We start from the raw sequence: 23,561 nt of genomic DNA, 5'->3' as shown, positions 1-23,561 counted from the left end.
TGGACGACGAACCTGAGGAACTTTCGGTGACTTTTGAGGATGGGAACGTGGAAGTATGCATCCTCTAGGTCCAACGACGATAGAAAGTCTCCTTCCTCCAGCTGTCCCAGTACGTGCTGGAGGGTGACCATCCTGAACTTTTGTGACCTGATGTATTTGTTCAAACGACGAAGGTCCAGGATGGGGCGCCAGCCGCCCGTCTTCTTCCTGACGAGGAAGTACCTTGAGTACACCCCAGAGCCCCAGAGCCTCTTTGGGACAAGCTCGATGGCGCCTTTCCTGAGCATCGCCCGTACTTCCAACAGCAGTTGCGGGACGTGACTTTCCTTCCTGGCCACAGGTGGAACGTGAGGGCACTTCTTCAGGAATTCGATAGAGTGACCTCTTGCCAGGGTATCCAGCACCCAATGGTCGGTGGAGATGGACTTCCACACGCCGACGAACTTCGTCAGCCGGCCTCCCACCGGGGTGCTTCGGTGGGGGCCCGAGACCACGGCCGGTTCAGTCCTGCTTGGAGGTGGTGGCCTTGCCGCCCTGGCCACCTTGCCGACGGCGGCGATGCGCTCCCTGCTTGCCACGACCCCTGTAGGCCTCCTGAGACGAGGAGCGTGCCGCCTGGCGGTAGGACGACGAGCCACCGCTGGATCCCTTGGAGGCACCCTGTCTGCCTCCGGAGCTGCGAAAGGGCCGTCGTTGCTGAAGGGCTCCTAGGGTGCGGGCCGTCTCTGTGTCCGTCTTTATGGCTTGGAGGGATTCGTCCACCGCCTTCCCGAACAAGTTGCTGCCGTCGAACGGCATGTCCAACACCCTGGTCTGGACGTCCTGACGGAAGTCGGTCGCCCGGAGCCAACCCCGTCGTCGTAGGCAAACACCGTTGCCCAGCTGGCGGAACCCGGTATCGGCAATATCGGTTGCCACCGTTATGGCGTGGTGCGCCGCCACCTCGCCTTCTTGAAGTATTTCCAGGGCCTCGGACCTCTTGTCATCCGGTAGGAAGTCCAATATGGGGGCCATCTTAAACCAGAGCTCCCTGTCGTAACGGGCCACGATCGACCAGGGCGTTGGCCGCTTTGATCGTCGTCGCCGCCGACGAAATGACCCGCCGCCCCATGGCGTCCAACTTCTTTCCCTCGCCGTCCGGCGGGGAATTCGACGTCGAGGCTCCTGACCCCGCCGCTTTCTTCTTCACCGCCGCCGAGACGACCGAGTCTGGCGTTGGCTGGGCCCTGAGGCACAGCGGGGCGGTTTCGGGGACCCGGTACTTCTTCTTGTACTGGTCCCGTTTGGCTGGTGCCGTGGAGGGGTTCTTGAGAACCGACAGGCCCTCCTCCCAGATGTCATCGATTAGAGGCACCGTGATGACAGTCTTCCTCTTGGCCTCCCGGTGCTGATAGAGGAAACCTTCCTTTTTCTGCTCCTCCGGGCAGAGCTGGAACAATTCGGACGCCCTTGCGATCATGGCGTGGAATGAGCCAATCTCGTCGGGCGGCGAGTCCCGTGCGACGGGTGACCCGTTCCGTCGTCGTCGCCCTCAGAGCCCGTCGTCGAGCCCATCGCACCGTCATCTCCCGACTCGTGGGAGGATGAGGAGGGAACTGTAGGCCTTACGGGGGCGAGTGGAGGAGAGGGTTGAGTCCTCCGTCGTTTGTTCTGAGGACTTCCCGACGGGCCAGGTTGCGGGTCCTCCGGCCTGGGCCGTGGTAATCTCGTCCTTATCTCAGAGCATAAGGACTGGATCGCAGACAAAATGGCTGCCGAGCTATCCTGAGGCCTAGGTTCCTGCTGCGCCGGAAGGGAAGGCTGCTCTTCCTTGCGCCATCGTCGTCTTCCTCGGTTATCCCCCGAGGATCTTCCTTACGGGATCGAACCTTCTCGAATTGGACTTCGAGTTTCCTCACGGCCTCAGTCAGTTCCTCCTCCGAGGCTGACTCCGAGCTCGAGGAGGCTACCGTGCCCACCCTCGCTTCTTCCATCATGGTGGCCATGACGATGGGCTGAAAAGAGGATTCCCTCCTTGGCGGCAGGGAAACTCTAGTCCCGGAGGCAGTCTCCGCTGGCGGGGTCTCTGCCGGCTTGGCCAGAGTCGCCGCGATCGCCTCGATAGAGGCCTTTGCCTGCTGGGTAGGGGCCTTCACCAACTTAGGTGCATCCCGGGCCTTCTCCTTAGGGGGAGGGGTGACGCCTCGCTCCCCCTCTTCCGAGATCGGACGGGGCTTCTCCCGAAGCTTACCCGGGGTCTCGGACTTCCTCTTCCCCGAACCGGAGCGCTGGCTCGTGGTTGACGGTGCCGGGGATGGCACGCCCTGCCTGGCGACCGAAGAGCCCGACCTTTCGGCGCTCCCGGAGCCAGCGGACTCGCAGCGCTTGGCCTGGTGTTGGGCCCCCGTCGCCGGGGTGCCCGCACGGGACTTAGAAGCCCGCTCGGACCCTTTCTTCTTCTTCTCACCCGTTGAGCCCTTCTCCAACCAGCTGGCGAGACGGGATCGACGGTCCCTCATGGTCCGCTCCGACAAGTTCTTGCAGAACTGGCAGTCCTTCTCTACATGAGTCTTGTCCCCATGAAGACAGTAGAGGCATCGCAAATGTTTGTCTTCCTTAAACACATTCTGCAGCCCGCATCCAGGGCAGCTGCGAAACAGCTTGGGTCCGGGTGACGAACTCGCGTCCTGGGCCATCTCGAAGTAGGCTGCGAATCTTCTGGAATCCTCCAAGAAGTTGATTCGACGAAATCTTCACCCTTGAGGGGCGTAGGAAAATCCCGTAACGGGTAGCCGTTAACGGGAGTAGAAACGGTGGAGCTTGAGGCTCGATTAACTGAAAAAATGTGAAAATTCACCTGAAAAAGCGCGAAACACGCAGTAAAAGCTCGAGAGCTAAGCACAAGGACTCCCAACACTTGAACGTGCAGTAAAAATCTGAAGATGGCTGCCAGAGGCGGGGCTTAGGTAGAGGGCAGTCATTGGCTGTGGTCAGTATGACGCAGAGATCAGTGATTGGTTACTACTACGAAAGACAGATCAGAAACAAAACTGATACTGATTTTTCTTTACCAAGGATTCCCAGCCTGACGACGGGGAATATTCATGAGCATGTGAATCCATGCCAGACCCCATGCTGGAGAAGGCAGTAAAATATCTAGGAATACAACTGACTCCCAGATACAATAAACTATATGACACCAATATCCCAGACCTCTTTAAAACACTAACCGGTGACCTAAAACGTTGGCAATTGCAGGAGCTATCCTGGCTAGCGCGAATTACTGCGGTTAAAATGACTACTCCCTAAATTCTTATACGTAATAGGCGCCCTCCCAATCAGAATCCCGGGCCCAGCTATTCAAACCCTACAGAAAGCAGTAATGAACTTCTAATGGGAGGGTGAATTCTTCTCACTCCCTCCATGAAAGCCTTAATAACTGGTATCTTCCACCTTCTTATATGTAATAGGCGCCCTCCCAATCAGAATCCCGGGCCCAGCTATTGAAACCCTACAGAAAGTAGTAATGAACTTCTTCCTTTGTTGTGATGTAGTGTAGGCTGAAAGCGCAGCTAAGTGAACCTTTAGCGAGTTAAAGACCAGGCCTGAGTCAAGTAAATGAGTTGGGTACAAAACAATGTGTGTGGGAGAGCAGTTAATAGGGTTAATGCTCTTTGAGCTGCACCAGATGACAAACCATTTCCACTTACTGGAATAGCAATATCGAGCGTTTGATTTTCTTGCCTCCCTGAGAATGTCCATACATCTGAGTGAGCTGCAGGTGCCCAAACTCTGACTTCAGGAGCCAGGCTGTTAAGTTCAATGTCTGCGGGCATGGGTGAAGCTTCTCCACTTTGTCTTGCGACAACATGTTGTACGGGCAAGGCAGTTTCACTGGAGGAGATAGGGACATCTACATCATATGAGTGAACCAGGGTTGGCGGGCCCACATGGGGGCCACCAGTATCATCGTGACTGGTTCCTGGTGCATCTTGTGCACTATTAGTTGAAGAGGAGTCAGGGGCAGGGGGGGGATTCGAAGCATATACATTTACCTGACCAGGATATCCAGAGTCCGTTCCCCTTGGAACGGTTCTGGGGGTACCTAGAGTTGTAATTTTGGCATTGAGCATTCTCCAGAGTTGTGAAGAAATCAATCTCTGGGAAGCCCCATTCTGCCAAAACGTTGGAGACGATGTCTTTGTGTAATCGCCATTCGTACTCCATGGGCAACGGGAAATCTCTGCTGAGTACGTCTGCTAGAAGATCGAGTTCCCCTGGACATGTGATAACAGGAACAGGTTGCGTTTGAGAGCCCACTTCCAAATGTTCTGTGACAGTTTGGACAGCCCTGTAGGTGAGTGCCCCCCCCCCCCTGTTTGTTCAGATAGTACATGGCCGTGGTGAGGTCTGTGAGGATCAGGACCGTCTTTCCTTGCAGTTGTGTATGGAAAGCTTTTAGTGCTTTGAACACTGCCAACAGTTCCAACAAGTTTATGTGGTTCGATGCTATGTCCGACGACTAAACTCTGTGCGCTGTTTGTTGTAGCAGGTGAGCTCCCCACCCTGTGAGAGATGTGTCTGTAGTTAGATTGGCTTCCACTGCGGGGGTGGTGAAGGATTTCCTCTTCAAGAGGTTGTCCATCGACCACCACCGCAGCGAGAGAACGAGGGCTGGCGAGACAACCACTAGATGGTCCCATTGTCCGCTGGCCTGACACCACTGGCTGTTCAGCCACTCCTGCATTGGGTGCAAGCGCGCGTGGAACACCAAGCAAATACATGATGCCATCATCATTCCTAACAGTCACATAGCCTTGCGTACCGTCACCTTTCGACTGGCTACATACTGAGGTCTTTGAAACAGCATGTTTTGGACCCTCTTGTTGAAGGGGAAGACGAGGCCGTCTAGGAACTGCTTAACCTGACTAGGGTCTAGGCTGGATTTTCTCTATTTGAATCCCAGACTGAATAAAAGATCTATCGTCTTTTGGGTATTTGACAGTCAGGTTTCGTAAGCGCCCCGTTATGAGCCAGTCGTCGAGGTAAGGATAGACCGGGATGGATTGCCTGCGCAGATGTGCTGCTGCCACCGCTAGTACCTTTGTAAATACCCTTGGTGCAGATGCTATGACGAAGGGTAGTACCTTGAACTGATAATGCTTGTCTTGATCATAAATCTGAGGTATTTTCTGTGCGCTTGCAACACTGAACTATGAAAGTATGCATCTTTCATGTCCAGTGTTGCCATGTAATCCCCCTGTGATAGCAGGGGAATTACTTACTGCAGAGTGACCGTGCAGAACATTTGTGGCTTTACAAATTTGTTCGCTGGGTGCAGATCTAATCCAGGGTGCATTGTTAGATCCTTTTTGGGTACAAGGAAGTACACTGAATAAATACCTTTTACCTGTGACAGAGGTACCACTTGTATGGCTCCCTTTTCTTGTAGTGTCTCGACTTCCTGAAGGGTACAAAGATGGTCTGGAGCAATGTTAGCTGCCCCCCCTCCCCAACCGGGGAGTCATGGGAGGGGACCCGAATCTTTGGGTCATTTTGAACCCAAGGCCGGGGAGCCTCTGGGGGTTCAGTTCCGGCCCCTTCCTTTCCCACGACGCTGACCACTCTGGGGATACGGGGCGGTGTATCCGCTGGTTCCCTGTGGAGAGGACCAATTGTTTCCCGAGGTGTACGGTTGTTAAGGAAAGCGTTTGCCACAAAAAAGCCGTCTGTACCCAGATCCTCGTCTTGTAGAGGGTCTTTGTGTAATTTGGTCTAGCTTTTTCAGGGTGTCATGCTCTTTTTTTGCAGTCTCGAGGGCCTTGTAGAACGCTTTCCCAAACAGGTTGGATTATTCCAAGCGTTTATTTAGAAGTGACGCTTGCGTCTCTGGGTCGAACCCTGAGTTTCTTAGCCACGCGTGTCTCTTCAAGAGTGTGCCCTGAGCCAGAGATCGACCAGATGTTTCGGCAGAATCCAAAGTGTTCTTGAGTATGCTTTGGTTCACTTGTCTGCTCTCAGTCAAAGTGTTCAGCTGCTTTGCGCAACATGATGTTAAACGTCAATTGATCATCCACTGGCGAGGGTTGTCTAGTGGGAGTGTTCTGGGGGAATCCAAACAGGGGATCAGGATCTGGTGAAGGATCTGGAGACTGCCATGGCTGAGTGTCACCCATATCCGGGTTTTCCCCCCCACCCCTCTATGGGATCATGGATGTCCTCAGGATTGTTGAATTGATCTTCATCCTGAGTGTCTGCAGGAGTCTCCTCCCTCCTCAGTGAGGTCATAGGTGTATATATCCTCGTCCTGAGAGGGGTCAAAGAGTCTTGGGAATTTGGCTACAGGGTCCAAAGAGCTCGCCTCCTGTGGTCTTCTGGGCGTGGGTTGCTCTGAACGGGTAACAAGCCTGTCCCTTTGCATACAATTTTCAAGATATTAGAGATAGCACCCTTTGTTTTTGATGGCCCGGTCGCTATGCGCGGCTACGGGGAGGGCTGCCGATCATTACGGTCGGCAGGTGCCGCCGGAGCTTCCGGTGTACACGTTGGCACTGAAGTCTTCTCCGACTTGGTCGAAGATTGGCTTGGGGTTGTGTGCTTACTGCTATGTAAATGTTAGCCTTTGTCGCTGGGGTGTACCTTCCCAATAGCAGTGCCTGGCGGGACTGGGGACAGATGATGCGTAGCGAGAGCGCTCTGTCCAAAGGTCAACGACCTCCGGGTCGGAGATCTGTTTGTCACTATTGCCGCTGTCACATTCGGTGGCTGCGGCAGCAGGAGAAAACTCAGCCTTCGACATCCCGTAGGCCGCCCACCGCTTGACTTTGCGCTCCTTTAAGGTCTTAGGACGGAAGAGCTTACAAGCTGCGCAATCTACTTCATTGTGATCGAGGGGCAAGCAACGGTTACACCGTGTATGCTTCTTTCCAAGGAAATTTGCCTTGGAAATGGGGCAAAACCTAAATGGAGTCCTCTCCATAGCTGAGGATGGGTAGAGTGACGAAGACCAAAAGGGAAAGAGGAAGGAAAGGGAAAGGCATTCGCAGATTGTACAGAAATGTCCACCCCGACCCCACTCTCCCTACTTTGTAGGCCGGCGGAAGGCGACGCGGTCGGCAGCGCCGACTGGATCACCGTCCGTCGAAGTTCTGAAGGTTCAGGTTTTTTGGTGAGATCTGGAATAGCCGTCGAAATAAGGGACGGCTAGGGTGATCTTAAGTATTTTATATAATTATTCCACCAAAGGTCGGAGGGACAATAGGCAATGTCTCTGACGAGCTCCGCATAAGGCAAACAGTATGCTGGGCGGAAAAAAACAATCTGAGGGACCTTGACGCGTGAGAGATCTTGGGTTCACTACACATCACGCAGGGATAATGTTACTGGGGTCATCGAGGAGGTGAAGTGTACCGGTCTCAGTGCTGTGTCCAAGTTGAAAGCCAGATTGTAAGGGGTTGAGTAGGTTTGTATTTGGTGATTTGTTGTTGCAGTTGGTTAGTGTCAAAGCATTTTATGACTGGCGAGGACTGGCAGGAGAATGATAGGGCAGTCATTTTTGGTGGGTAGGGGGACAGGCGGGAGGGATTTTCTTTTCTTTTTTTAAGGAGTGGAATTTGCCCAGTTTAGAGTGCAGAGGGGGTAGGGTCATTTGAGGGACAGAAATTGACATTGAGTCACTGGAGAGCGAGGGTGAAGATTAAATTAAATGCGGCTTGAAGTAGCCATGCATCATCTAGGAAATGTGCAAGTTTTGGTTTGGCAGCAATGGGATCAAAGGGGTCAACTTTTGAGTGTGGGAGAGCAGACGGGAAGGCTTGCCTGATGTATTTTGGAGTTGAAGTAGGTCCATAATGGAGTTGCATACTGAAGTGGATGGTGGTTTGGAGAGGGATTTGACAATGTTGAATAGTTTCTGTGTGCGATTTGTGGTGGATTGGAGTTCTTGCAGCTAATGAGTGGCTTTGGCATTGCATATGGCCGTTTTGTATTTGTTGCTGCACTGTTCGAGTTGTGGCTTGGTTCTGGGCCATGGGTTCTTTTGCCAGGCTCTTTCTATGCATCTGGCTTCCTGCTTCTGATAGAGAGAAGGGAACCATGGTTGAGGACAGTGGCTGCAGGGCTTTTGTGTTTGGTGCAGGCAATTCTGTGGTGTGCTTATGTGGTAATGGTGGTGTAATTGTTGTGGAGAACAGAGAGGTATGTTTGGAAGGCAGGGGTGTTAAGAGTGGTCCTAAGGCGGTGTCTGTAATGTGTTGGATTTGTCTGGATGGAGGGAGAGTATGATGGGGTGCTGTGTGATGTGCGAGTGAGTGTGAACGGGATAGCAAAGTGGTCTGACTAGGACACCCATATTCGATTTTTGACAGAGGCATGCATTTTACTTTAAATCAAAAGGTCCAGTGCATTGACAACTGTGTGTGTGGTGTAGGTGTGTGGTCTTAGGGGGTGAGCGAAGTGAGGATAATCTTTAGTATGCGGTTGCTGTCTGGAACTTCCAGCGTTGAATTCTAGGTCGATAGTGATGGAGGGGAAGCTGTGGTTGTTAGTTGTGAAGTCAGTCCAGTAAGTCTGGAAGTTGGGCTTAGAGGGTGGTAAATGATGTGGATAAAGTGGGGTGTGGGATGTGATGGAGGGGAGCAAGTGAGAGAGAGGGCTGCTGTTTAGAGGGTTCCTTTCTTGACATGCTTTGGCCAAGATTTCTGATGTTTTTTGGGAGCAGTTACCTGGTCTCCATGTGCGACTGGGTGGCACTACGGACCAGAGAGCCAGCAGCAATGATTCCTGGATAGTACCCTCTGGTGATCCCTCAGTCAGCTGCATCCCCAGGGCCCGAGCTACAATTAACCACCTACTTGGAGTGTTTGCTGCCTTAATAGCAACCGCTGCCTGCCTTTTCTCTCTATGTGCCTTCAGAGCCTTGGGCTTACATTTCTAACACACTACTGTTAGGCACGATTTGGTGCATTACCCTTTGTTGGGTGCACGGTGAACTACAACAACCTTGACCTCCTGGCAATAGGAACCCAACCTTTGGTATATGTCTGTACTACACAGGTTGGTAGTGTGGCTGAGCAGCCAGGCTCATCTCAAGATGGGTCAATGTGAGCAGTAGGGTGGTTACACAGAGATTCACAGTGACAAGTATCCAAATAAACACACTCAAGGTATCTTGATTAAACAATTATTAATTTATTTAACAGGCAGTTGCCTTCCTCAGAAGGGGCCACATAATAGTAAAACACAAATACACAACAAATTACACACTCTTAGCTTCTCTAAATCAGAAAGAATCCATTTGGGAATGGCACACAGACACTTCCTACACCCTCAGGTGACTAAAATAACTAGGACACTGTGTACATCAATATATCACTGGTACATTTAGAGTAATACTGATATGAGTGTCAAAGTAAAGAGGTTTTAGAATAAGACAAGAGATCACACAAATATTCTTAAGCAGGTCAGTACCTTTTAACCCCCAATGCAAAATAAGTGAACCCTTTCCTGGAAGGAAGGTACAAATACACAGAGGGGTGAAGAGTCATTCAGGGAGCCAGGCCAGCCAATGTCAATTGGGCAAACGTCTAGGTGAGGTGAAGCACTTCTTGCAGTTAAGTAAAAGTCTTCCACAATGTTTTAAAAGTCTTTGTAGAAAAAATAGAATCAAAGTAGGGCCACAAGGTGTGAGGTGTAGAAGATGCAAGCAACTCTACAGGCGCAGCCAAGACAGGTCTCAACTGAGAACAAGTAAGGCTACAAGACAAGAGGTAAGTTCTTAGACATTACAGTACCTTTGGTTAGAATAAATGGTTCCAGCTGGGTTCTGTTCCTGTGTGGCTCTGCAGACCCTTGTGTTCCTGTGCCTCAGTCGTGGGGACAAGATGGAGGACTTCTGTGGACTCCTGCAACACAACAGGATGGTCAGCGACAGCAAAGGGTAAACTTCAATCAGTGGCACTTTGGTGTTTCATCTCCTCGCGTCTGACAGCAAATAGCAACACTGCGGTTCTCCAATACCACTTCAGACTTTCCTTGCTTCTGGGGTCCAGCACTCTGTTGAGGTGGCTCAGGCTTGGTCAGTCCTGCATCAGGGAAGTCCGGAGGATCTTCCTAGCGCTCGGGCCTGATTTAAAAGTGATCCACTCTATTTGGTGTTCCTCTCCCTGGAACTTCGGTTCCAGCAGTAGCAGCAGTGGAAGTACAGTCAGCTTCAAGAGGAAGTGCAAACGAGTTCACTTTGGAGTTGATTGGTCCCACCAACTCAAAAGAAGTCATCCTTGCAGGGCTTCTCTAGTCGAGGCGAATTCAGAACTTGAGCACAGCAGCAGGGCTCCACGGGTCAAACCAATGGTCCAGGAGTTGCAGCAGTCACCTCTTCCAAGTTCTACTTCGGATTCCTTCGTCCAGTGGTCGACTCTGCCTTCCAAGACAAAAAGCCTTGCCTTTTATGCAGGTTTTTCCCATTCATTTCAGCCTAGCTGTCAATCACACAGCAAGGTGGCTGTCCTTGCTGAACAGTCAGCTGTCCAATCCCCTTTGGGTGCATTCTTGTAACCAAAGGGATTGAGCAAAGGAAGTTTCGGGCACCTCCCTCACTTCCTGCCCCTGCCAGACATACTGGAGCCAGAGGCGGGCTTTACTCGTGAATCCCGCCAAAAACAAAATGAACAAAGGGACCAAACCTGGTTTGGCGCGCAGAGTAAATCTCAAGAAGGACCTTTCCAGCACGAAATGGCAAAAAAAGAAGACCAGGGCCATTTTGACAAAATGGTGCTTTACTGCAGCTGCGAACGCAGCCCGCGGTAACACTCCCAATGGTAGTTAAAAGTAAACCACTGCACTTTCCTCGACTCTTCACAGAATTGGAAGGCGACTTGAAACGATGGGAGACCCAAGAGATCTCACTGCTAGGGCGCATCACAGCATGCAAGATGAACCTCCTCCCAAGATTCCTGTACACCTGCGCCTCCCTACCAGTAGCGATTCCCACAACAATGCTCCGAGGTCTCCAGAGGACAATGCTGAACTTTATCTGGAAAGGTAAGAGAGCGAGAATCCCTCTCAGGACGATGCTGGGGGGTTCCAAACTAGGAGGGCTCGGGGTCCCAGACTTGCAAGCCTACAGAGTGGCGGCACAACTGGCACAGATTCAGGCATGGCAAAACATAACAAACCGCCCTAGATGGGTTGAGCTGGAACAATCGTGAACACCCCTGCCCCTACGATTCTTGCCACATATCCCACCCCCCCTCAGGCCACATTGGGGAGACCTCCTCCTATCAACTAAACACACCCTCAGCTCCTGGGACTGGGCACTAAAACGGAAGGGAGTGCCAAGGGGACTAAGCCCACAATCCCCAATCTTTCACAACCCAAGTTTCTCACCGGGAGCGAATCCCCGCAACTTTCAGAATTGGATAAACGGGGGACTGGAGACGGTGGACCAACTATACATGGGAGGGAGACCACTCACATTCGACCAATGCAAGGAGAAATTCCAACTCCAGGAAAGAGACAGATTTACCTACATCCAGATACGCCACTGGTGCTCGCATCCCCAGACCCTCCGAGCAGCAACACGCCCCCCGACCGCTCTGGAACTCACACTGAGAGACCTCCCCACCCGCAAGGTGGCCGACTAGACGCTTCTTAGCCGACTTCCTGACCACAAAGACTCGATGCATGGCTCAGTGGGAGGCAGACCTGGGACACCCAATCGAGGACCAAACCTGGGTGGACATATGGACCAGAACACACTCCTCATCTACCTGCATCACTAACAGGGAATGTGCATATAAGGTCACACTCTGGTGGTATTACCCGCCCCTCCGACTTCACCATATAAATCCGCAAGTGGACCACTCCTGTTGGAGAGGATGCGGCCGCCCAGGCTCCTTCTTCCACATGTGGTGGACCTGCCCAAAGATCCAACAGTTCTGGAGGACATGCCTGGGGACCATCACGCAGATTACCAGAACGACAATCCCCCTGGAACCAGAACCAGTCCTGCTGGGCGCTCCGATCCCCACGATCTACCCACGCTCCGGGCCCAGATCGAAACTACTAACCCACTGCCTCCTGGCAGGGAAAACAGTGGTGGCACGAACCTGGAAATCCCCGGAAGGCCCTCACATAGCCCAATGGTGGACCAAACTCTGGGACATTTTGATCGCGGAGAAAGTGACGGCGGCACAAGCGGGAATACTCCACAGGTTCCGGAATATTTGGGCCCCAGTGGTTGAATACGACCAGCGCTTCCCCGCCCTGACTTATAAACCGACCCGGGCCCGCTGGATCCTGGAAAACCAAGGGACCCCCGAGGCAGACCCATAGACGCCGAGGCAAGAAGCGGGCAATCTAGGAGGGAAGATACCACCTCCATAAACTGAGGAGCAGTGAGGTCGAAGGACGAGGAGAGGGAGGAAACCCAGGGGGGATAAGAGACTGGGGATCAATATGCCTAAAGAATCACTGCTGATATTGTTTGTAATTATCATTCTGCCTTGATTTAAAATAAACAAAGTTAAAAAAAAAAAAAGTAAACCACTGCGACCAGCCATTCATTGTAAAAAGGGTAACAAAAAATGACTACATGAGAAACTAGACAAAGGGCATACTAAGTAACCCCTCCAGTACCCTACTGTAAGATAGTGTGTGCTGGGTCTAGAAAGTTACAATTGTAAGTAAAGTCAATTTCACTTTACTGCTCTTGGAAACAGTAGTTTATCCAAGAGAAGGTATCTAAACCTTTGGGAAATCTGAAATACTTCCCTGTGCCACTGCACTGAAGGTGCTATGTGTCACAATGTAAAAGGATGATGCTTATGGAGTTTGTCAAACTCCAAAACCCAAAGAAACACAGAAAACACAGAATTAAAAAGTACTAAGTCCCAAAGTTCAGCAAACGAGCTGGGGGTCTGTATGGTGGGAGAAATTAAACACTAAAATGAAAATTCTCCCTAACAACTAGGTATATGTCTGAGGACGCCGACGTGTGGGACATCAGGGGTACACACATAGGATAGGGATATGAGGCAGCACCAGCCATGTCAAGGCCATTTTTACTTTGCAGATTATTAAATGTTATTTACTTCCAAAGACCACTAGATGGCGGCCTATGAAGAAATTCTATTTAATACATCTGTAAAAATGTTCATGCGATTCAATGTGCTTGTACAGTTAGGGTAGTAAACCTGTACTGCCCCTGCTTGTCCAAAAACTCAGCTCCCCCTACAAAGGGGAGAGCAGTTAGGCACACAGTCCTCCTAACAGGTGATAGAAGCAAGGTGCTTGTGCAGCTAGGGTTTCACACCTTGTTGCTTTACACCATTCCCATACCCTCAGATCACTGAGTGAAGGTACAGCCATGACCCTGTTGTACGATATCATTCATACCCTAAAATTAGTACATGTGACAGCGATAAGCTGCAAAGCACAGTTAGTGCTGTCACACTGCTGCATCTCCATTACCCAGCGACATGAAAAGTAGCGATGCACAGTTACTTCTAGAACTTAGACCTGTACTCATACAGTGATCCCAGCCACATTTTATATAATGAGATTGATTTAGGATGAAAGCAGCAAGATCATGGTACATCTAGGATTTGGACCGGGTTGCACTCCTATAAACAACATCAACAGTTTGATGACAGTAATATTAGAACTGAATGCTACAGCAAGAAGGGCACCACCACCAGCTCAATGTGAGAATAGACTTACTTGCGATCAAATTCTCTGTAAGCGTCACGGAGCCATCCCAAGGAGGGCTTGTTCTCACTAGTCAGCCCATGATGGAGGTAAACTAAGGTGTAATCACTCTCAACATATTGGTCCAGGGTATGTTTCAGGTACCTGGAACAAAAAACACATTCATCTTTAGAGAAGGAGTACCGAGACGGAAGGCACACACAACTTTTGGAAACATGTATGTTATCACACCTTATTGAGTCTCTGATAAACCTCTATGTCCCATAGTTTTCTTATCTATAGCGAACAGAATAAATGAACTGCAATTTAGTTTGTGCTTTTTCCATTTCTATTGGGCCAATTTCTACTTCATCAGGTCTTCCTCCCCTACAGAGACCCAAGTGAATTGACTGATTTCCTTTGAGTTCTTGGGCTTTTTGGTATCCTCACAATCTCTACTTAACTGTGGCCATGCAGACATTTTAGTGAATGAACTAGTAGTTGTCTGAAGTATTTTTCCAGGCGCTTATGTTTCAGAAACACCTACGTTGCAAGTGTGATGAATCTAGTGAGATCATCACCGAGATCGCGGTACGGGACTCCTCTCATGGGGTTAGCGGAAGTTAGCCGCTACCTGATCCTGACCTGGGGATGGTATTATGTGGGAGGATCACATGGGAGGGGACTCATATCGGGGAATTGGTGACCCCTTTAACTCCCGATTTCCCTATTCCTCCTGAAGCATTGACGGCAGCAAACCAAGGTAACTGCTATGCATGTGACATCTTCTAACTGTAATAATATTCAGTTCAAAAATCAAACAGAAGTGAGTAGACCCAAAAGACAAATCCATAATAGACTACAAGATTGAAGCTGTAGGTGAAAAACACTTTCCCAAGCTGCAGCTTGGGTTCGGACTGCATGAAAAGAAGCAGGTGTGCAAAAAGGTGAAAAAGTGGACGAGACGGTGCCTGTGAGGGAGACGGGCGACCGGGAGAGCTGTTGTCACTGAACACAGAGTAGGAGAGGCTCCAGGTGAGAGACCCAGACAACGAGAGAACCGAAGAGGTCCCTGAGATGCCAATAAGGAGAACCACTTTGGTGTGCAGCTCCTGGGGAGAATGTCAAAGCTGCCAAGAGTAACCAGTGAGCCTCAGAGGAGATACAGGGCACTGGGGCGCTTCGTTGCTTCCTCCACTCCCGCAATTAAATCACAGGGAGGCGGAATGGAAAGAAGGAGGGGGAGGCAAAGAGAATTAAATGAATGCCTGAGAAAACCCCTTGATTGGCGAAATATAAAAGCGCACAAATCTCAATTTCTGAGATGTTGACGTGGGGCAACCTGTAACCCGCATTACCAACAGCCAATAAATGATAAAGGTGTAAAAACGCAAAAAGGGTGCAATTCCCCATTTAGAAGATGCCAACTTAGGGAGACCTGTATTCCACATTGCCAGTAGTACAAACACAACCAAGAGATAAAAATGGCACAATTCTCCTTTCCTAAGACACAAGTTTGGTGAAAACCTGTAACCCATATTGCCATTGAGAGATCAATTGTAGCAGTTGGAGTCTTCTTCCTGGCCGGAGTGTGAACCAGGAAAGGGACCATGTGTAGTTAGTCCTGGCAGGCGAGTACACCAGGAAAGAAACAGTTACTTTGAAGAAATGTGGTTGTCATAAGAAGGTGTTGTGGAAAGACATTGGTAACTATCATGCAGACTAACTGTGGCATTAACAAAGGTAGTTGATGTACTATCCTGGTCAAAGTATTCATTGAAAGAATAGTTGTGATAAAGACGTATAGGCAAACAATTGCCTTGGTTTATGATCTAGTGTTTAGTGGAAGAGACATTTACTTTACCAAGTAGAAGAACGCAGTGGATGGAGAAAACCTTTTGCATTGAATTAAACAGAACTTTGTTGAATCTGAACTGTTCTAAAGGTATTCCTGAATTGATCCAGAGCAAGGGAGCACACATACAATCACAAGGAGTACTTTCAATATCTTAGAAGTTTTAACATTTGCCATTTTGTGTTGTACTGAAAACAGACAAATGTTCCTTGTAGATTTGTTGTATGTGTTAGTGTGAGGGTCAGATGCTTTTTAGGCACCAGGTGTGATGCTGGTAATGAATTGTAGAGAATGGGTCACCATGTCCTTGTCCTGTACTCCTTTTATCATGTGTGTTCTGCGTTTTCTGCACAGGAAGCCAGTTGGAAACCCTGGCAGTGCAGCTCATCCTCTTTTTGGTATTGGTAAACAGACCCTTGGGATACCCTTATGGCACCCATGGGTGGGGGTACAACCATGTACCCCTAGAGTATGTTTTGGGGCACATGTGTGTTGCCTACACGGCAAGGTATGGGCTGGTGGCAGCTTCATGTTGGTATGACAGGTGCTCCGAGTATCCTCCATATGGCCCTGCCATAGGAATCAGAGGATTCCTGATAGAAGGCAAGATGGACCCTGGGGCCACTTGGTTTCTATTGCCTGTTACCTTGTATTTCCAAAGTCCTGGGAAGCCCTGGCTCTGTCCCTTCCACTGACTGGCTGTTGGGTGGAAGAACCATATATGGTATTGTGGGAAAGTCCAGGCCAGACTGGCTGGAGCCTTCCCAGTGACTATGTTGTGGGTACACCCTTGTGGTGGGACCTGTGTGAATAGAGTGACACCAATATGCATTCTATGTTATGGGTTTCTGACACAATAAATGAGACAGCCCTGCCTGAAACTGACATGAATGCAGTGTGCTGAAAGGCTGGGTGCTTGCCCCAATCCACATTCCTTGTTATGGATTTCTGAGTGGAAGTGAATGGCCTGAATGCCTGTGAGCCTGATTGGCTGCCTGGCTATCCGCCTGCCTGAATGCTCTTCTCTATTACTGTCTGACTGAGCCTGGCTCAGCTAGAGTGAATGAGGGACAGATGTGTATATCTGGGGACCTCTCACTTACCAGTGTATTCAGAAGCGAAAGTTGAAATTTGAACCTCATCCTTGAAGTCCAGCTGGCGAAGAAGATTGCTGCTGCATTTCCTCTGCTATTCTTCATCGAGGCACCCTGGAAGCCAGTCCTGTGAGTTTGACGTCCAGAGAAGGGGTCCGCCTGAAGAGAGCACCTGGACATCGAGGATAATAGACATCCATTGGCGTCGACCAGCGTTTGAAAGATTTCCATGACCGCTGAAAGAACGTTGAATCGTGTCGTCCAGAAGCAGGGACAACTTGATGTTGTTCTACTCGATGCCCAGAAACCGAAATGCTATGCATTGCATAAGAACATTTCAACAAGGGCTCCCTTGCCACCACCGTCGACCACTTTGTGCTCCTGGAGAAAAGTCGAAGTCGCCGACTACCGAGGAACATCCGCCTGTGGGTTTCCAGCCACCATAAGTTGACAAAGAAGTCCAGGGGGCACTGACGAAGTGAAGATCCGAGGTCCAGCCCATGGTCGAGTCTAGATCATCGGAGCTATTCCGAGGTACTTGCTGCGGCTGCAGCACCGACCGGCCAGAGGACTGCCGAACGCGACTCCTGAAGCCCGCCGCCGGCCTAAATCCATCCCAGAGTCTTATTTGCGGCACTGAACTCTTTGCATCAAGATTTACTGCAGGCCTCATTTTCCCAAGGGCTTCCACGATCGATCAAAGACTTCCACGATCGATTGAAGATCACTGCGAAGGTCGAAGCTGAAGCATCACAGCAAGTGTTCCACTTTTCTTCAAAGGATACCGCCGAAGGAACTCTTCCAATTCAGGTACATTGGGGTGGTTAGAATTTTTTAATAAGGTAGCAAGGCTTATAAAGCATTCACGGACTGGGATTGTTTATTCTCTTATTACAGGTTGCCCAGGTGGGGGGATCCTCATTCAGAATTGTGCATCTATATCCAAAGAAAGCATTCTGCCATTGCTCAACTTTAACCTGCCTTCCTTCCTTCGTGTCAATGTTGATACACCCGACTGAATGATTAGTATGCTCTATTATAACTGCCAGCAGTTGATGCATTTTAAAGGAATCTAAAGTGTGGAAACGCATAGCATTGTATAGATTTGCCATTTTAGGAATACCAGAGTACAAAGTGTGTTATTGAATTGTGTATACATCTCTGAACCTTATTTTTATATAAAGAACTGTTAGCACAAAACAGCGTGTGGACATTCCTTTGTGGAGGTTTGGGGACTCAAGTGTATTTAAGAACTAGCCTGCATCACCTCCTGAGAGCTTAAGCCTTGGTTGCTCGTCGATAGCTACCATATACAGAACCTTGGCTGTGGTGCTCTGTGTCTCTACTCTACCATATGGGGGGCAGAAATACAGATACCCCCCTCCAGTCTATACACTGGTGCAGCGGTGGGATGCTAATGGTTTTAATACTCCGTGTGTAACATTGCCACCTACAAAATATCCACACTTTGTTGAATTGAGGTTTAGTTGTGTGTACTAGTATAACTACATTACAAGCAATGGGATCTATTGCAAATGGCAAATTTACTAGGGTGAGCTTAGAGGCTCTCCAGAGTGCTTGTCAAGAGAGAGGAATATATTTTACTGATAAGTCTAGGTCAGAGCTTATAGCTGCCCTTGTGGATTACCAGGCAGAGTGAGACACACATGATGTAGATGGGGTCCTTACCCCTGGTGAAGTCACAGATGTTGCCACTGGGATGGCCACCTCTCCTGTCACTTCTATTCCGACCCACAGCATTGTTTCTTCAGGGGATACCTTGGAACTTGAGTTATCAAGGACGAACTTGCCTTTTAATACAAAAAGTTGGAAACGTAAGCTGAATTGATGAAAGAGGAGTTGGCACAGCAAGTGATACTCGAAGATAGGGATTTTGAAGTCAAAAACAAAGACAATTACTATAAGAGAATCCAGCTAGAGAAAGAGACTGCAGCCAAACCTGTTGAGTGTGTCAGGTTCCCTGCCACCACGTTTATGAAAGATTTGGTTGGTGTTTATGTGGAGGGTTCCGATATCCTCCAATGGATAGAAGCAATTGAAATGGCTTGTGGTATTCATGATGCTGATTTAAGACTATTGGGCTAAGTGATTGTTAAGTAGAGTACCTCAGACTGGTTATGACTTTATTCGGAAAACGGAGTGTGGCAGAAAGCGGTCAGTACGAGTGCATTAAAGCTGCTTTGATTCTAGAACCTGCAGCTCAAGGGGATGGGTGCCTGAAAGCTGAGCTCCTGCACCTTCGTTCATCTCCCTGAAACAACTACAATGGCTGAGGAAATATCAGGAACCTCACAACCATCTAAGAGGCAGAAAGGTGATGAAACCAACCCTGAAGGAAGAGACGATAAACTGATGGATCTAATGATTAAAATGTCTGCTGACATTGCTGATATGAAAGCCACTCTCATAGCTTCTGAAGAGAGATACAAGGAACTGTCAGGAAAATGTTAAAATATGGAAAGTCACCCAACAGTCATAAGTGATGACTCTCAGAAAATGAACATCCAGATACAGGAATTGCAAGCCTAGGTGGAAAAGCTGACCCTCAAGTGCTCGGAGCAAGAAAACTTCTCTAGGAGGAACAACATCCGGGTGGCTGATTTTCCAGAGGATATTGAACAGGGATCCCCTGCAGCTTTCCTGGAAAGAGCTTTATTTAAGTTGCTTGGACTTGATCCTAAAACACCTTTGGAGATTCAGAGGGCTCATAGATCCTTGGGCCCTAAACCAGCACCGGGTCAAAGACCCCGACATTTTATCATAAAGTTTGAGGTTTCCGGTATGTGGATTTGTGATTAGAAAGGCAAGAGAGAAAAAAGACTTGTTCTGGGGTTCTCATAAAATTATGATATTTGGGGACCTAAGTCGTTATGTACTGGTGAAAAAGAGAGCTTTTGCAACTGCCAAAGAGAAAGCGAGAGGAAAGCATTTGAAGTACTACATGCTTTACCCTGCAATTTTAAGAGTGTTGCATGATGGAACTGTACACTCTTCTATGGAGCATAAAAGTGCTGAGGCTTTTCTCTCAGATTTGGATCCTCAACCAATAGAGGAAACACCTATTGAATGCTCAGGATTGACTTCTACTTCAAAAAAGAAAAGATTACATTGGTCCATTTTAATATGGCTGGTTTTTCTTTATTAGTTTTGTTCTATATTTTTTTCTTTGATTATTGGAGGGACTTGTGTTTTTTAACCGTTAATCTTTTACTAATTTTGAATGATGCATGTATTGCCGTTGTGTTGCTTTCCTTTGAATACTGCGCGTGGATGTTGCAGTGTTTTTGACTTTAGAGGAATGCACTTGGTAACGTGGCTTCTGCGTGCGTTGCGTGTTTACTTCAACTTCTCTTCTCTGCGTATTATGAAGCATGCCGTTATGGAAGAGATGGAGCCACAGTGATTGGAATCGGATTCCAGGTCAGGTACAATCTAGACATACCATTTCCTTTGCAACCATTCGTTGTACGTCGCCATCCATTTGAGGCCCTCAAAGAACATTGCGTAACTTGTGCCCGGTGCCATCTATGCCGTGTGCACCTGATGAGCCAGTCTGATAAAACTGTCATGGATTCTTTGTTATGCACGGACCCTCTCCACTGTAAGTTTCTCGCACACCCTACTTGAAACAGGCAGTGCTTTGTGTAACCCTTCCTTTTCATCCAAAGTAGTATCAGACAAGTTGAGCAAAGGCTGGATTAACACGTTTTTATCCATGCAGGCAGAATATTACTATCGCTCCATTGCTCATGCACATTTGTGGGGAAATAATATATCACCCTAGCCCCACGGTTATAAAATTCACCAATGCCCTGCGGACAGGTCCATTTAAGATCTGGAAGTTTCCAAGGTTTTATGGCTGTGCTAAGGGGGCGATCACGCCGCAACTATAGGGAATTTTGCACACCTGGTGGAGACGAGCCAGCCGTTTATTTTTGGCTCTACCGAGTATGACTGTTGTGGTGGAGGTGGGTCTCTGGAAGAGACGGTGCATGTAATGTTCGCCATCCACCTGGGGTTCTGGATGGTGTTTTGCTGCGGACCATCACTGTTACGTGATTCGAAATCCACTCTAGCTCCCCAGCACAGGTCTCAACCACTCGTACTTCATCCATTGGGGGCACGGATCAGTCTGGATACTTCCAACAGCTCATATAGGGGTCACGCTGTCTCATGCGGCAGTTGAAGTTGCGATGGCAACGCAGGGACTGTGGCACTAATAGAGGCTCTGGTTCCCTTTTGCCCAGTGTGTAGACCAGTTGATTGATTGTTGAGGCAATGTTCACTAAAGCAATGGGAAAGTGACACAAACTTGTGCAGCCCATTGGAATGTGTACTGTTCCTGTATTCAGAACAAAAGATGTTGACAATACCTGTATTCTACACTTCCATTTGAATCTGAGCCTAATGAAACTGGGGTTTGAATGGCTCTCTTGCATTTATCTGCAACTACATTGCAAATTTGGCTGAGTCGCTCCCTGGCAGACTGCAGTCTGATTCTATGGGTTTATGTTGCACGGTGGATGCATATGTAACCTGACATTCTTCTGAGAGTCGCCATGGCCAGTTATTAATTTGTTTGGTAACGAACATTATGGACTTGTGCTACATAACAGCTGCATTTGCTTTTGGCATATTTATTGATCTATGAGAAATTACTGTTACAATGTTGGTAGTGTGCATGTACTTTCTACTATAGTTAGTGTGTACATGATAGCGCAACATTGCAAATGTTGCGAGACAAAGTTATTGGTCTGACCTCATGTGGAATGTTGGAGTTCTATATAGTTACTATTTAACTATGTGGTTAATACATGCCATTGTGTGTTGAGGAATTTGCAAAATTAGTTAGTGGTAGTCTTCAGTGATTAGCAAGAGGTTGTACGTATAATATATGCACATACCAAGTTCTTCCTGAAACTTAGTTAATCTAGGAGAGGGATTAGGGGAAGTTAAGAGGTGTGGGTAATTGTCAAATCTCAATGTCTTGTTTATATGCGACCACTAAAGTATGAGGAATATGCCACTCTATGGGGTTCATGTGGTTAGGGAATCATTTGAAAGGGCTTGGACGAATGTGGTTATTTGGTATTCATGGTGAGGCTGTGTGTATAGCCTCCAAAGTGGACATAGTTTGATTAGTAAGCCTTAAAGTGCTAAGTATATATTATATCTGTGATTAGTAATAGATTTGTGGATTGATATGTTGGTAGCTCATTTGGGATATACACTTGCCTTAGGGGAAAGTGGAGTTTGACTATGTTATGGTATCATCAGAAGTGTTGACTATGGGTCACTGATGGGAGGGTTGATTTATTCGTGATAAATAGAATGTTGGTTTCGGTTGCATTTTCAATATTGATGGTCATACATTACATTGGTTTAGATTAATAAGAATAGCTAATGGGGGTAGTATCTGGTTAAAATTACAAGATGTGAGAACTGGCTTGACTTTGAAAATTGTATGTAGTTATATAGGTTTAGGTGAGCAATAGAGTACTAAATGTAAGGTGGTTGTGATTGGTTTAGCTCTAAATAATAGGGAGACTAAGATACTTAGCATATATTTAGTATTATGGCAGGTACAACTTGAGGCGATTGGGTTAGAATGCCATTTATTCAGGGAAGTTTGGGATTTAGTGTCACCTGGGGGGGTTCCCAGGAGTCTATTAGTTTATTATTTGTTCTTTGTTTCATTGTGGTGTCTTGTGGTTATGTGCATTTGTTTTTATGTTGGTTGTATGTGTTGGTCCCTTACTTAGTGTATGGATGTTGGCGTTTGATGGTTCCTGATGCAACAGGGCATAGTAAGTCGTCGTGATGGGGATAAATTGTCCGATGGTGGTAACGTGGAATGTGAGAGGCGTGAGATGCCCTAGGAAAAGGAGAAAAGTGATGGCAAGACTGGAGATCCAATGCTAATATTGTTTTCTTACAAGAAACACATTTCATTGATGAAACTAGGAAATGGCTGAATACTTCCAAATTTAACAAAGACCTATCGAACTGTTATTCCGCAAATTCAAGGGGTGCGAGTATTCTATTCAGGAAGGGATTGCAATATAAAGATATAATTTATGAAGGGAAAAGGATTACCCTGGGTTGCGTTTTTGGTCCATGTACACCTGGTAAAAGCTTCTTTGATGATGTTTCAAATCTTTTGAGTGAAACGCATGGTGAGATCATCATTTTAGGGGGCGATTTCAATTGTATTCGTGATTGCAAACTTGATAGCGTCATCTCGTGTAGATATACCAATTTGAATATATGTAAGGAGTTCAATTTTTTCCTTGAAAAATTTGAGCTGATTGATGTTTGGAGAGAATTGCATCTGTCTGACAAAGAATTTACATTCTTTTCCCCAGTGCATGATTCTTTCTCCAGGCTGGATTATTTTTTAGTCACTAAGACACTATTGGACAAAACGCTGGATGTTAATATTAGGGAGAGGGAAATTTCTGATCATGCACAGGTGGATATTTGTTTGCAGATGGATGAAGTAACCTCGCCTTTTACGAATTGGAGATTAAAAGCGGGAATATTGGAAGAGAAAGAGGTAGCGATTGATCTGGTCGCAAATGGCCCATTTTGTTTAACTTAATGATGGTTCTGCTAGGAAAAGTGTTATATGGGATAGCTGTAAAGGCAACTATTAGAAGATCTATGATTAACTGGACTTCTCGTCTTCGGAAGTCATCCATCAAAGAAATAAATGATTTGGAATTGAAGTTGTCAGTCACAACAAAACTATGCCATGTATGGAAGAGTAAAGGACAGATCGGTAATGAATCAAACTCAGAAAAGTTGGCAAATGTGAATAATTTGATGGCAGAGCGGTGTCTTTTCTTTACACAACAAAAATATTGGGAAACTGGTGAAAGAAGTGGTAGGTTGCTGGCAAATAGATTGAGGGGTATGCAGGGGGT

At 47.9% G+C, this 23,561-nt stretch overlaps 1 protein-coding gene across 4 annotated transcripts in view; it reads right to left on the bottom strand.

Annotated features, from left to right (window-relative positions):
* Nucleotides 1-23,561, bottom strand: part of ARHGAP1 (Rho GTPase activating protein 1) — a 902,391-nt gene that overhangs the window by 428,528 nt on the left and 450,302 nt on the right. For all 4 annotated transcript variants that reach the window (XM_069623207.1, XM_069623205.1, XM_069623208.1 and 1 more), the window contains one exon: nt 13,699-13,830. In XM_069623207.1, coding sequence (XP_069479308.1) covers nt 13,699-13,830 — 132 coding nt within the window. The remainder of the gene's footprint in view (nt 1-13,698; nt 13,831-23,561) is intronic.

This window comes from Ambystoma mexicanum, chromosome 11 (genome assembly GCF_040938575.1).
Source record: "Ambystoma mexicanum isolate Mex_15411 chromosome 11, UKY_AmexF1_1, whole genome shotgun sequence".
In the NCBI taxonomy this organism is placed as follows: domain Eukaryota; kingdom Metazoa; phylum Chordata; class Amphibia; order Caudata; family Ambystomatidae; genus Ambystoma; species Ambystoma mexicanum.
The sequence above is the reverse complement of the archived record's forward strand: the minus strand, read 5'-3'. Positions and strand labels throughout refer to the sequence as shown.